The sequence below is a fragment of the Ascaphus truei genome, chromosome 3 (genome assembly GCF_040206685.1).
Source record: "Ascaphus truei isolate aAscTru1 chromosome 3, aAscTru1.hap1, whole genome shotgun sequence".
Classification (NCBI taxonomy): Eukaryota; Metazoa; Chordata; class Amphibia; order Anura; family Ascaphidae; genus Ascaphus; species Ascaphus truei.
In genome coordinates, this window is record NC_134485.1 from 397,383,029 (window position 1) to 397,398,182 (window position 15,154).

Sequence of the window (15,154 nt, forward strand, 5' to 3'; positions counted from 1 at the left end):
GCCCGGGGTGGGTGTTTAGGCCTTTGCAGGAGGGTAGCGTGCAGGGTTAACCCCTTCCTTAACTTATCGGTTGTAACCACTAAGGTAAGGAAGGGGTTTTACTCCTAATGCAACCCTCCTGTAAGACCTAAACACCCACTCTGGGGCAACTACCACATTCACCCACCCCCTCTACCAACAACAAAGCAGTTCTTGACATTTAACCCTTTTATTACCTTTAGCGATTAGCCGCTAAGGTAATGAAGCTGGCTGTAATTTTATTTTTATTACCTAGGATTGAATCTGGGGGTCTCTGGAGCTGAAATGAATGCAAATCAGCTCCGGAGACCCCCAGAGAGCCACGGATTTAATCGTATGTAGTAAAACAAAAATAAACTCCTGATATGCAAATCACGATTCCGATCTCGCCACCCTTTAGATTGCAAGAAAAGAATGCCAGTTTTTGTAGTACGATATGCATCTCGGAGCTTTGCGAATAGCAGTTTCTGGCAAAAAATGACGTTGCACTGTATGTGCAACAGCAATGGTCGAATGTTTACAGACCTATTGTAGTCAGAAGTTAAATGTTTACATACAATGGGTAATGTTATCAGATTCTATACAGATGTAGCAGTCGTTATTAGTCCTGGTGGTGCGTTGCAGCGAGACACCCAACACGCACTGGTGGGAGCAGCTGCTATTGTGTGTGCATTAGACGTGTACAAAAAAAGGGACGTGGCTAGCACAATTGCATGCACTGGCACATGCTTGCGGATGCAATAACGCCTGCTATAGCTGTACATATAGCAAATGTGTTATCAGTACACTAGCTACTCTAAATTGATGAACGATCTAATCTGAATCCAAAAGAAAGAACATTCAATTATCTGCTATGAATTATCCACCTTTATTCACATAAGAATGGTACTGTAGTACAGGGGTGCGCAAACTGGGGGTCGCAAGATTTTTTTTGGGGGGGTGTGGCGGTTACAGAGGCCCTGCGCTTTTCCCCAAAGCATTTAAATGAAATGCCGTGGAGCATGCGAAGCCTCTGCAACTTAATTACCTTGGCTTTGGGTGACGTCAAATGACGCAGCGGAGTCACGTGACATCATATGAACGCGGTTCCTGGGTAAGGGGGCGCGAGCACTGGGGCTGAGCAGGCAGGGGTCGCAGCGCAGAAAGTTTGCGCACCCCTGCTGCAGTCTTTGAGATGTAATAATTAACTTAACTATAACATCCCCTTTTGAGGAAGTGAGTCAATCCTATAAAATATATGAGGGGTAGCAGTCATATTTCTATTCTATTAGGTAATTTTAGGATTTTCTTAATTAAAAATGTAATGTTTGATCAGACTGATAGAAGCAAATTTACCCAAAATCTCTAGGTGCTCTTCTTCTGCTGTTCTTTTTTTTATCTCGGAAAATTGTCCATTTGTATATTCTCTGTAAACCACCTTCTTGTATTTAGACCCAATAAGGTCTCCATCTGTACTCACAAAAATATGTCCGGGACTAGAAAGCAAAAAAAAAAAATTGTCAACTTCAGGTTTCGTTAAGAAAAATGTACTGTAAGAAAACATAAGGTGATCTGAAGGATTATCGGCCCACTTGCCCCTATGAGCGCTTTTTCACACCATTAATGTTTTTTAATCGCTCAGTTCCTATGAAATTGAAATAAGAACAAGCCTAATATAATCATAATAATATTATTATTATAATAACTTTATTTAATATAGCACTTTTCACCCATTGGGACTCAAAGTGCTTCCCAATTACAGTATAGTGTGCGGTATGCCGCACACTAACAATTCCTGACACAATCCCTGCCCCGTAGAGCTTACAATCTATGTTTTTGGTGCCCAGGGCACAGGGAGATAAAGTGACTTGTCCAAGGTCACAAGGAGCCGACAACGGGATAATATCATAATTGCAGCTAGGATTATTCTAACCCCTCATGATCATTCTCTATCTTTTGAGCAGAAGAAAACTCCTGTATATAACCATATATATAACCATATACGCTGTAGCAACATTCCTTACTTTCCATAGGTTTACAGTATTTGTATACAGTCTTGCGTAGGATATTTTGTGTGCATTTTATTTTCTCTGAAAAAAGGTCAGTAGTCACACTATGTTTGTATAAAAAATATATAGACACAAATATAGCCCCTTCAGTGCCGGAGGGGCGTATAACTCAGGAGAATTTAAACTTTTACAGTGCCTTTTCTACTGTACATCTGAGGTGCAGGGGCCAGCAAAACCTAGCTCTCAATTATGAATAATATATTGGAACAGAGAATAGTGTTCACCGTGTCCATGTACCGTCAGAAAGTGCTCAGAAAGCCTACAGACAATAATACACCTCAGCATGGGTAAGACACTCTCAGTCTGATATCCAATAATCCAATCAGGGTCTTTCACCCATGGGAAATACTGGGGCTCAGAGTGCCATGATTCTGGCGTCATCTCCTTATGTTACCATCTCGACTATTTACCCAAAAAATGGACGAGTAGGTGGAACTGTGGCATAAATATTGAAAACTATTGCCATTCTAAGCAATGTCTGTTTCTTACTGAAATTTCACATCAGTATATGGCCAAATAAATCTCAAATAATGTACAGTACATTTCACCTCTTTGCTAATCAGCGCATTGCAGGATGTAAAGTACAAATATTATTATGATATTCTGTATATCATACCTATTGTGTGCATCTCCAGTGACACTATGCTTTTCAAGTTCCCATGTCCTGTCTGGAGAATAATCCCATTCCACCTCTTCAGCTGCAATAAAGTATATTCGAATAGTACCATACTGGCGCTCAGGAGTAGAAAGATTATTACATGCAGACACTGTGTACATCTGTTTCATGCCGCCTACATGATGATCCATTGTTCGACAGCCCACTTCAAATGTACCTAAAAGGACAAAAGGCACAGATTGTTTTTAGAATCTGCATTTAGTTCTCTAGGTGAATCTTGTCACTATAGGATGGGGTCCAACTTTCCCAGACTATTAATAATATTACATGTGTTTATTCACAAGTATAAAGAAAGTGAATATCCCTGTTAATGGGATAGAGTTCAGGTAAGGAGAGCCCGTCAAGGGGAAAGTGCTAAAAAGGGACAGTGGAGGCAGTTGAAAGGTAGAGGAGTCTGCTCCCATCCTTAGGCTGTGTCCCCGCTGGCGCTCAGCACGCTCATGCTTGGAGAGTGCTCCAAGCATGAGCGCCGGGTGTCCTGCATGTATGTGAGCCACAAAATATATATGTATATAAGCAGTGTTCGACAAACCTATACATTTGCTCGCCCCGGGCGAGTGGATTTAACCCCCGGGCGAGTAAATATTGGCCCAAGCAGCACACGTTTGGTACTAGGTGGCGAGTAGATTTTTTTGTGTGGCGAGTAGATTTTTTGGTGATTTGTCAACCACTGTATATAAGTGTCAAAAGGAGCGCTACATATATATATATATATATATATATATATATATATATATATATATATATATCTCTTGAAAAAGGGTTTTCTTTTCATGGAGCTGGTTGTGACAGGTTCAATGCTAGGACCATTCTTCCTCTAATTATAGAGGTAAATAAGAATTTTAATCAGCTAGTGTTAGGACCTGCAAATTTGGTCATGCTTTGATGTGGCTCACAGGTTTATACGCTTTGGCCAAAGGGTTAACTAAATAACCCTTTTACAAGAGATATATAGGTATTTCACTGTGTATTTTTGTCACATTGGATCTTGCTCTGGATGTCTTTGTTTCTTGTTGTATATCTTTAACCATTCAGTCTGAAACGTTACAACTCATGGTGCCATTTCTGTTTTCTCTCCTACGGTGCCGTCCCCCGCTCCCCTATTCTTCGAAGACATGGCAACTAAGATTGATACATAGACGTTGCCTGGTGCAAGTATATTTCAGCGTGAGTTGCAACAAAATAACGACTTGTCGGAATTTGCCCTTGGGACTTTTGGCAAGTTATGTGCATCTCATCTCCCTTTGGAAAATTAACAAATTGTCTGAAATATTATATGGAAATACTACAGCACTAGATGAACCACAATCAACATAATAATATTACATGATGTAAGAATATATGCTGCACCAACCCATCAGGTCTCCTGTGTTTATTATTAGAATATGTGGCGGCGGACTTATCTCTCTCACTTTCAGGGCCTGGATTTCTCAGTCTTGCAAAAATTTTTGTGGGGAAACAAATGAGCCGATTTCAAGGGATTTTCAAAATGTTGCATATCTCTACTCTGCAGTATGCTGGTTTTGACAGGACTCAAGTTTAGAGCATGCTATCAGATAAGCACTTGAAAGGTGGTGATCTGATACCAGCCCAAAACAGGATTCTTCCACATTCATTTAAGTTTTTGCTTTGTGTGTTTACAGTAGTTACTGAAAGTACCAGAAGCCCCAATGGATTGTGTAAACAAACACTGCAGTAGTTGCTGCATATACAGTACTACACTGTAAAGTGGCAAGAGGGTGCTATGAAGATCACTTTGCTCCAGTTACTATGGATTTCCCATGTAAAACAATTACTGTTAGATTTGATTCAGTTTCATACCCAATTCATCCGGCTGCATGAATGCAGTTATTGACGTATGAGGGAACAGACTAATGGTGTCTCTTGTCATTCCTCCTAGATTAAGTGTATTCCCTTCAAAATAAATTCCGTGTATGTCAATCTCTGTGCCAAGTCCAAGTAGATGCCAGGATATATTATCCATTCTGCACATGTCCAGGCCCGGTAGATTTCCATACATGTAGCCATTAACAGCTGAAAAGAGAGAGAAAAAGAGGTAAAGAATAATTGCACATAATATTATTATCATGATTAAAGTGGGTAATCCCATCAAAAATTCTATCAGGCTACTTTGTAGTAAATATTTAAAACCAGAGACAGAACATGAAACACAGACAGAGCCCAGTGCTACATCCAAAGACACAGTACAGTGCCTATATATATATATAAATATAAAGCAGAGAATAGCCGTGTTAGTCCAGTTGCGATAGTGCAGAATAAATGAGAATATATATATATAAAGCAGAGAATAGCCGTGTTAGTCCAGTTGCGATAGTGCAGAATAAATGAGTTCTTCAGTATTAGGTGATACCTTTTTTATTGGACTAACAATTTATGTCATAGGACAAGCTTTCGAGAGTTCTCCTCTCTTCTTCAGGTCAAGCAATACTGATTTACACAGGAATCAATGGCTAAAACAGTGAAGAGAGAGAAAAAAACAAAGATATTTACTGTAGATAAGGTAGGGTGTTAAGTGTTTGAAGTTACAGTAAATATCTGGGTTTTTTCTCTCTCTATACACTGTTTTAGCCATTGATTCCTGTGTAAATCAGTATTGCTTGACCTGAAGAAGAGAGGAGAACTCTCGAAAGCTTGTCCTATGACATAAATTGTTAGTCCAATAAAAAAGGTATCACCTAATACTGAAGAACTCATTTATTCTGCACTATATATATATATATATATATATATATATATATATATATATAGATAGATATCTTTTGAATAAAATGGTCTTTTTGTTTGGCCAAAGAGTTAAAGTGTTGTAAGCCCTTGAGCCCCTCCAAGGCAGACCACGTCAAGGGCTTACAGCACTTTGGCCAAAGAGTTAAACTAAAAGACCATTTTAGTCAAAAAATATCTATACATATATATATTTAGGCACTGTACTGTGTATCTGTGTCTTTGGATGTAGCACTGGGCTCTGTCTATGTTTCATGTTCTGTCTCTGGTTTTAAATATATATTGCCATGCTCAGTAGCACTCCTCTGACACTTATGCGCATATATATATATATATATATATATATATATATATATATATATATATATATATATATATATATATATGTTGTGGTTATTTTGGGGGTTCAATATGAGCTTATAGGGGTCCTGTATGTATACTTTGCAGTAATAAATCGATCTTTTATAACGTGCAGTCTTCTTTTTCTTTGCTTACTTACAATCACTTCTATTGAAGAAAAATATATCAATGGAATACTGTAGCAAAGCATATTAAACACAAAGATACATTGGTTAAGTGTAATCATATAGGCCAATCCTAATATAAATAGTACTAATTACTATAGTGTTAAATACAGACTGCAGATATTGCTATGGGTCCACAATGTATGTTTATATAATATTCATACATCGCTATACAAATTGTAATATTTTTTTATTGTGCTGTTTTTTAACACCAGTTGGGATGATTAAAATGTTAAAGCTGTTCTATTTCTATCCGAAACTCACAAGCCCTTTATCCACTGTACCCAATTTTCCAACTTTATCTGTCCACGAAATGTCTGTGAAGTGACTGTATAACCCTGTTCTTTTATTGTAACCATGTATTTTTTATAACTCTGTGCCCAGGACATACTTGAAAACAAGAGGTATCTCTCAATGTATTACTTCCTGGTAAAACATTTTTTATAAATAAATTAAATTTAAAAAAATGATTCAAAAGTGTTTCATTTGTAATGAGGGCAGAAGGAGGAGGCACCAAGCTGGAGTATTTGCTGTTTTGTTGACCTATGACTTGTATTTTTTGTCCATTTATTTCCAACACCATGTACCAGGGTTCATACAATAATGGTGTAATCTTTATTACCTGCTACTTAATTTACTCTACTCACTAACCCACTTATATCAAGTAGTCCTATTCTATAAAAGTAAGAGCCACAACGGCAGTCCGAAGCCTGGTGTATATGATCTTCAGTAACAAATACATGGGAATCAACTGCATAAGAAACATTATAGTAAGCTTACAGTAGGGTAAATTTGTCAAAATGACCCAAATTAGACTAGCAACAGCAGGCATGTGTATCAAAAGGTGAACAAAACACCACTGGTTTCTCTATGTCTGTTTCCTGTATTTATTATCCTGGTTGACAAACATCAATTCTACTGCTTGTACTGTAGAGGGCTCACATAAACACAGTGACTAATCGCTCACCTAGTAGTACTGAGTATTAAAATACTTGGTGCACAGGGTGAAATTAGATAGCGAACACTTGAACAAGTGACCACCAGGGGTCACTATAAGCCCTATGAATTGCACTCAAAAGTAACAGTATCTAAATATGTATACTGTTGTAGATGGACAATGTATAATTAATAGGACCAAAGGAGGGTCCACTGACCCTTAAACAACAGACTCAAAGAGCACTCCACACGAGCACAAGGAGCAGAGCCACAGAGGGTTTGATTACTGTCTTCATTTGCTATTCCCATTTACCTTTCATTGACTGTTGTGGACTCCTGGTGCTTCTTTGCAAGCTGCTTTCTTGCAAGCTGTGTTCAGCCTTTACTGTACCATTGCCCAGTTTCCTGTGGTACTTGAACTACTGGCATTGACTTTAGTGGATTCTTGCTGCCCTGCTATTAGCTGTTTAGCTGTATTTAGCCTACACTGTATGTTTGCTATCTATTTTCAGGGGTGTCTGATTTGACCAGTTATAGGGGAAGGGAGGCTTATCCAGGGTGGTGCTGAGCAGGCGCGCTCACGCTGGACACGGTGCGACAATGTATGTGGCCTGCGTGAGCGGGCGGGCGGGCGTGCCTGCTCGGTGCTCAGCCCCTTGCCGAGCAAGCAAAATTGATTGATCACGCAGCTCCGTGATGTCGTGGCCGCGCATGCACGCACCTAGCCGGCCAGGAAAAGGCCGAGCAGGGCGCAGCGCTGGAGCCCGACACAAAGCCATCATACTCTGCACAAAGCCCTCACTCCTTCCCTCCCACACAACTGAAATATATCAGCTGCTCAGCGGGCACATCCCACACTGTCTGGACATAATCCCCTCTCTCCCTCCTCTGTGTCGGGCTGAGAGAGGAGAGGCGGATTGCAGCCTCTATGTCTTAAGGTAGCATGGGACATGCCCACTGTGTGAGCCAGCAGAGATCTTACCCCAGGGCCGTGACACCGTTGGCGGAGGGTCACGGCACTCCTGGGTTCTGCGGCACCATGGTTGAGATACACTGCACTAGAGAAATAAGGAATACTAAGCATTTAAAAAATATTAGCATCATTAATAAATAAAATAACTGAATCCCTCCAAATAAATATTATTATTATGCAACTGTAATCCCACGTATAGTATGGCAGTATGTTTTATACACACATCATTGTAGTGTTCATTAACAAAAAGTGGCAACCCCTATATTTGGCAGAAAGGATTTTTCTCCAGTTGTAACCTGCACATGTAGGACAATGCTAACTCTAGAATCATTATGCAGGCGGTCCAGGTTTCACTCATTTAGGTCCAGATTCACTCAGCGCTGCTAGCATTTTTTTTCGTGGTATTAACACATGATAGCACATTCAATAACACGGTATTCACCAAAACAATAAAGTCGCGTTAACAATTTTTTCTCCTGCAAAATGATGAGCATTATTATAAACTCCTGGTAAAAGGATGTAATTAGGGCCTAAATCATATTTATCTGAGACACAATAAACAGTTTTAGGTTAACACATGGAAATAAGTAGCGATGGGTGAATGCGTCAAAGTTCAGCGCACAAACTTTCATACAAACATTTCTACTTCTTTGCAAACCTGCAAACGTTTGTTCCAACCTTTTGTTAATGAAAAGCTGTGTAAAAGCATGCAATTCCGCCCAAGGAATTTTTTGAATTGCGTGCTAATTCAGCCTTCGCCCGCGCCGTGCGAAGGCTGTGACGTCACCGGCGCGTGTGACGAAGCGGGTGCGTTTTCTGTCCATGGTAGACTCACCGTGGGGGGCGTGCCTAGGGGCGTCACGGACCTGGTTCGCCCTCATTGGGCGAACTGCTCAAGTGACCTGGCTGTCGCGCCGAGAAATCAGTTTCAACTGGTTTCTCGCGCAACGCGCGCCCCCTCCTCCTGCCGCCCGCGTGGTCTATGGGAGCGATCAATGCCATTAAGGAAATGTGATCGCGCCCCGATCTACCCTATGTCTCCACAGTATTTCACTATTTTTCACCTGCAAGTCTTTTTTAACTTCATTTTAAAGTTCGTTAACCCTTAGGGTGCCTCAGAATCTAGTCACTACATCATAGAGACTGTCACCCCGGGGACCCCATGAAATTGCGACTATGTCATACCCAAAGTGGTTTGTTTTACTTGCATAGATTGCATCCTGCGTTCCCATGGAGCGCAGGACGCCATCCGCCCAGTAGTGAAAATGAGGCGGACTCCGCCTCTTCCATTTCCTGGAAAATGGCCGCCGCAGTCGCTTAGTCGAATTTTCGCATAATTACTTTTCAGCGCTGACTTTTTTCGAACTCAGACGAATTAGCGAAAAGTTGAACATGCGAAAAAACACAGTTTTTGCAGTGGATAGGATGACGTTATATAACAGCTATTTAATGTTGGCATTATTAACAATTTGCATCAGTAGATGCATTAGTCCTGGAAAAATTGAGACTTATTGTAAGTTGTGATACTTATAGAGCAGGAAGATGGATCTTCATAGATGTAATGATGGTGCATGTAGTGATCTGTTAGTCATTTGACTTATTCTTATAGGGCCCTTTACAAACATTAGGACCTACAGTAATTCACAGATGTTGTGAGCCCAGTATTAAACGACACATACACCAACATTTTAGGTGGAGAAAACGTAGTATTGTAACATTAATTTTTTATTTTATTTTTAATACGAAAGTGTTAACATTTTCCCTAACCCATTTATATATATTTTGAGGCTACTACAGTTTATGAAACCCTTTAAGTTTCTAAGGACCAGATCCCCAGAGGTCTGTTAACTTAGTGGGATATGGTGTTCGTGGTGCTCACCTGCAGGTACCCAGAAGTCTGCGCCTCCGCAGGGCAGGGAGCTTGGGGGGGTAGATATTCTCTTTCACAGGATAGGGTGCAGCGCCTCCACCTGCAAGGGCTCTGTCAGAGGCAGGGGTCACCCCGTGCAGGAACGTGTAGATCAGTAACTTATCACAGACTGCCAGGAACATTGCAAACTGGGTGAGGTTTATTGTCAGCAGGATCAGCATGAACAAACCACAACAATCAGGACAGGTTTTAGCTCCCTGTAGGTCATCAGAACAAGCACGTCACACTACCCCTTCTACGTGTAGGCTGGCTTCACCCCCCTTCCATGTTAGGGTAGCTGCTCTTGGTCTCCTAGCTCCAGGACCCCACAGTTAGGAATCTCCCTCCTCTATGCTCTGTGCAAGGAGAAAGACTTCCCCTTTATTCTCCTGCCTGATGATATGGCTTGCTGCTCTGCTTGCCTTCCCTGGGGTCTATACTCTGGCACAACTGGGCCCCACTTAACACAGCTCACCTTCTCAGGCCTCTCTTCACTCAGGACCCCAGTACACACCTCATCCTAAAGGGCAGTCCCCCAATTTATAAACCTTTCCTTTCCAAGTCTCTGGGCAAAACAAAGTGTTGCACAGCATCACCTCACTGGTCACATGAGCGATTAGAATCTCCCTAGCTCTGAGTCATGCCTCATGTGCCAGGAAGCTGCAACATGGTAGCCTAGCTCTGAGCCAGCTCTCAGTAAGGCCTCGTTCAGGGTGCCGGCTTCGGAGGGGGGGGGGGCGTGCTTATGTGCGGGCGGACATTGGATACAAATTGTTTCAACTGAATAGCAGTTGTCAGGGTAGCAGTTGCCCTGTCGCCGAAGTACGGAGTTGACGCTTGCTACAGTTTCAATAAACAACCCAAGTTGTTTTTTGAAGCTGCAGCAGCGTCACTGGTACTTCTTCAGCCAATGAAATAATTTTTGAAAATGATTACAACACAGCAACACCGATCCCTAAGCTGCAGTCTGTCGCCCCACCCCCTCCCCGCCTCCTGAAAGCTTGAAAAGGTCTGCTGGGGATGATGTGCACACATCGCCCAGCAGACTGACGCTCGCACATGCGAACGCCCGCCCTCCAACTCCTGTCTCTGGCACCCTGACTACAGCCGTGCGGAGGCACACGGAGGCTGAGGGAAAGCGGGTGCTTTCCCTGGCCTTAGTTCGCGCACCATCCGGGGGCGGGCCAGTGACGTCACGGAGCTGGTTCGCCCTCATTGGGCGAACCGCTCACGTGACCGGCCCTGCGCTCCCGTGAGCGCCAAAACTAAAAAAAAATTAAGTGCTACGCCTCCGCACGCCTGCGGAAGCGTGCGCGAGCCCCTGCTAAAGCTGCTCACGTTGCGGCTGCAGGGGCTCACTGACAAGCGTCAGCGCGCCTCAGCATGGGTCAGCGCCTAAGCGCCTGACCATGGACTCAGCCTAAGGCTGCGGTCCCAGTGACTGCTGTGCGCGCAAGCACCGGCCCCCCAGTCACTCAGGGCCGAGTACATGCGTCGGCGCACATTCAGCAGCCGCGCTGTACTGCAAGATTCCACACACAAAAAAATTGTGTGTGGAACTTGCGACGGAGCCGTGGCCACGCCCCCGCCGGCGGTTCAGCCAATTTGGGCGAACCAGCCGCGTGAGGTCACGGCCACGCCCCCGCAAACCCTCCCACCACGCCCCCTCCCATCGCAACCTCTCCCTCCCAGGACCGCGTGTGCGGGTGCAGCGCTGTGCATGCGCCGCCCCCCGACAGGCACGCGTGCACTGGGACCGCAGCGTAAGGCCGAGTTCAGGGTGGATGCTACGGCCGCGAGCGTCCGTGCGCGCCTCCGCCGCGCGCTCCTGCAGCCCAGCGATCTGTGCCTTGGCTGCAAGAGTTGGGTCGCGGCGTTTGGGGGCTTGGCGGACGTGTCACGGAGCTGGTTCCAGTTTGAAAACTCCCACCGAACCCGAAATTGTGACGGACGTGCGCACATCGCGTAGCATCCACCCTGAACTCAGCCTACGTCCGTGCTCATGACGTGGAGGGTGCGCGTCCGCGTGTGCGCGCATCTGTCTGCTGGGCGATGTGTGCTCATCCCCAGCAGACTGAATGACGCGACTTGGAGGCGAGACTTCCTGTAAGACGTCATATCCTCCTTCATCCATGCCATTGAAAAAAAGAAACAATGTTTGTGTTTACATTTCACTGTAATTTCATTGGCTGGCGAAATACACGTGACGCTGCTGCAGCATGAAATTACCACTTGAGTTGTCTCCCTCAAGTGCAGCAGCGCCAACACTGTACTTCGCCGCCAGGAGTCGTATCTACATTGAAAACTCCCATACACTAACATCAAATGCGTTGGATCAGACCAAACGTTTGCAGAGTATCTGTCCCCGTCCAAATTGGTTTCCTACGTAGGTAGTGCATGCAAGACAAAAATCACACTGACACCAAGTTCAGAATGATAATGCTTCCTTTATTGTTACAGCCCACTGTTTCTTATATAGGGGCTCAGGAGAGAGATTGTATGCAAGAAGGGGCTGTCTTATCTAATGGTTGTGTGCAAATGCACATGTCAGTGTCTCATTGGTTCTTGTTAGGTTATGTCCTTGTATGGTCTTGTTATTGTAGTTTAGTGGACACATCAGCTTTGGGTGTAGTTCCGGGTTGGGCGCCATCTTCCATACTCGATGGGAGGGGGAGCTACGGTAGCCATTTTGAGTAAGGATCATAGGCATAGCGAGGTACACATTACAGATGAAGAAATAGGCATTTTATCCAATCCATCACACAAAGAATGCCGAACTTGCGTGCGCACGTCGCGTAGCAGGCACCATGAGCGGAGCCTAAGTGCAAAGGGTTTAACCCACACACTGCCAGCATAGAATATAGCCTTCATGCATAAAATCAGTAACAGCTGTTATTTCCCCCGGGGTTAATGCATATCCACAATGCTAATTATATGCAAAAACTATGGCTGCTGTTTAACTCATTAGCATAAGTTTAACGTCATGTTACATTAGCAATATCTTGCGTTAACTCGTTGGTGGGCAACAGGCTTATGGTTCTGAAGATATTTGATATTTACATTTGTATTGTAAGTAATAATTGTTCCCTGTGCAAACACAAGTTTGTTCAATGTCTGGTAAACTCAGGGCTGGATTAAGGAGCGAGCCGGCCGGGCACTTGCCTGGGCACAAACATAAACGGGATGCCATGTCCTCAACAACTCCCACCTCTGGATCTCGCCAGCCGCAGGGTGCCGCCGAACCTCCGACGCCTCCCACGTGCACACCCAGCCTGGCCACCAGCAGCCAGGACACACCACAAAACACAACACATTCAAAAATGTGTCCTGGCTGCCGAATGTCAAGCTGAGCGCCCTGCTGTATTGGCGCACGCATAAACGGCGTCGGAATGGCTGCCACATTTGTACCCTGCTGGGCGTGTGGGTGGGCACACGGGCATGCTTACAAATGGCATCAGAGCACGGTGCCCTGCGGCTGGGGAGACTGGAGCGGCGAGAGCAACCGGCGCGCGTGTAGACCAGCAACGTGCATCATTTGAGTTTAGTAAAGCAAGCTTGGAGATATAGAACTAAACAGAAGAGGAGGGATTGGGGAGTGATCGACTAAACCATACTAATTGTGTAATAAAGATAATAAATTCAATTGATAATGGAAGTAGGTGCAACTGTGCAACTGTGAACTGAAGTGAATCAGGAAAAAGTGACCTGTACTCCAAAAGAAATTCACTTAAATGCACACTACCTATATTTAAAATTTAACCTTTAATATCAAATACTTAAAACATATATTACCAAAAGAAAATGTGATAACTATTAAAAATAAATTAAATAAAGTAACTCGTGCAACCAGACAGTCTCTTATGTTTAAATGCTCCAATATATCATTAAAACTGGAGAATGAGAGGCTGCTAAGGTACACGCAGCCAGAGTGGGCAACCAAGCCCAACACTTCACTAGTTAGCCTAATAGAATATTGGATATAGTAGTGGCCATTGATATCATATCATATGTCTTGATAAAAATTTAGCATTTAAACATAAGAGACTGTCTGGTTGCACGAGTTACTTTATTTAATTTATTTTTAATAGTTATCACATTTTCTTTTGGTAATATATGTTTTAAGTATTTGATATTAAAGGTTACATTTTAAATATAGGTAGTGTGCATTTAAGTGAATTTCTTTTGGAGATATAGAACTAGTGTGAAAAGATTGCACTTAGAAGTAAAGAATTGAATGACAATCTCTTGTCCTTCTTCCTTTCTGTATTGTATCGCTGATTTCTGCCTCGAGCTCCTCCATTTCATCAGGTTCACAATTCTCTATCTCAGCTGACATTCCCTACGTGCAGCTACAGTATGTTGTGGAAAGTGAAGCACATTGCTACAATATCACACACTATAGCTGAAGCATAGAGAAGTGCCCACCAGACCAGGGGAGCGCAAACTGTTCTCCATGCGCCCCCCTGCCGGCTGTCCCCCTCTCTGTGCACCCCCCCCCCTCTTACCTCGGTTCCGGAGTCTGGGCGTCATGACATCACGTTGCCATGGCGACGCGTCTCCAGAAGCCGTCTGAGCCAAGGTAAGTGCAGTTTACAGAAGCCTTCGCCGCTTCCCCGGCACTTAATTTAAGTGCCTTCGGGAAGCGCGCTGGGCCTCTGTAAACCCTGCGCCCCCCGCAGACAATCTCGCGCCTCCCAGTTTGCGCACCCCTGCGCTAGACCTATTATGACACATGAAGCGAATTCTCAGAAGGCCAAAAGTGCACTCTATGATGGATCTGGCGGAAGCATGGGTCTGGGCGTAGTGTATCTCCATAGGTGTGACTGGATTGGGTAAAGGTCTAAGGGAATAGAAAAAGAAATGACAAAACTGAAGCTTAATCTTGGGACAAATAGTTGAAATGAGTAGTAACAGGTGTAATATTTGAAAAGTCTACTTACCAATTGTGGTTGTTTAGCCTTCAGTAGGTCAGAAAGGCAGAGTAGCTCAATATGAAGTAATCATAGGTGCAGCCAGATTAGTGATGAGACGTGAAGCATCACAAATGATCTGGACATTATTGGAGTGGTAGAGTTTCCTGTTTCTGTACATGGCTTCATTCCCGTGTAGATGCACAAGTGCTCTGTGGGTGCAGTCCACTGCTCCAGCAACATTTGGGAAGTGAACTAACAGATTTTCGTTTGTTATCAATATTGGCTTGTTGATCCAGAGGGAACTTAATTCATTTTTTAATTCTACAGAGCAATGCTCTCAATACCTGCTTCCGGATGTAGCATAAAATTAGGCTAAGATAATTCTGCAGCACCTGTTGCCTGAAATGACCACAGA

At 43.6% G+C, this 15,154-nt stretch overlaps 1 protein-coding gene across 1 annotated transcript in view; it reads right to left on the reverse strand.

Annotated features, from left to right (window-relative positions):
• Positions 1-15,154, reverse strand: part of HEPHL1 (hephaestin like 1) — a 60,331-nt gene that overhangs the window by 12,749 nt on the left and 32,428 nt on the right. Inside the window, exons 11-13 of the mRNA XM_075592504.1 lie at positions 4,564-4,776; positions 2,683-2,899; positions 1,354-1,493 (exon numbers count right to left, since the gene is read on the reverse strand). Coding sequence (XP_075448619.1) covers positions 1,354-1,493; positions 2,683-2,899; positions 4,564-4,776 — 570 coding nt within the window. The remainder of the gene's footprint in view (positions 1-1,353; positions 1,494-2,682; positions 2,900-4,563; positions 4,777-15,154) is intronic.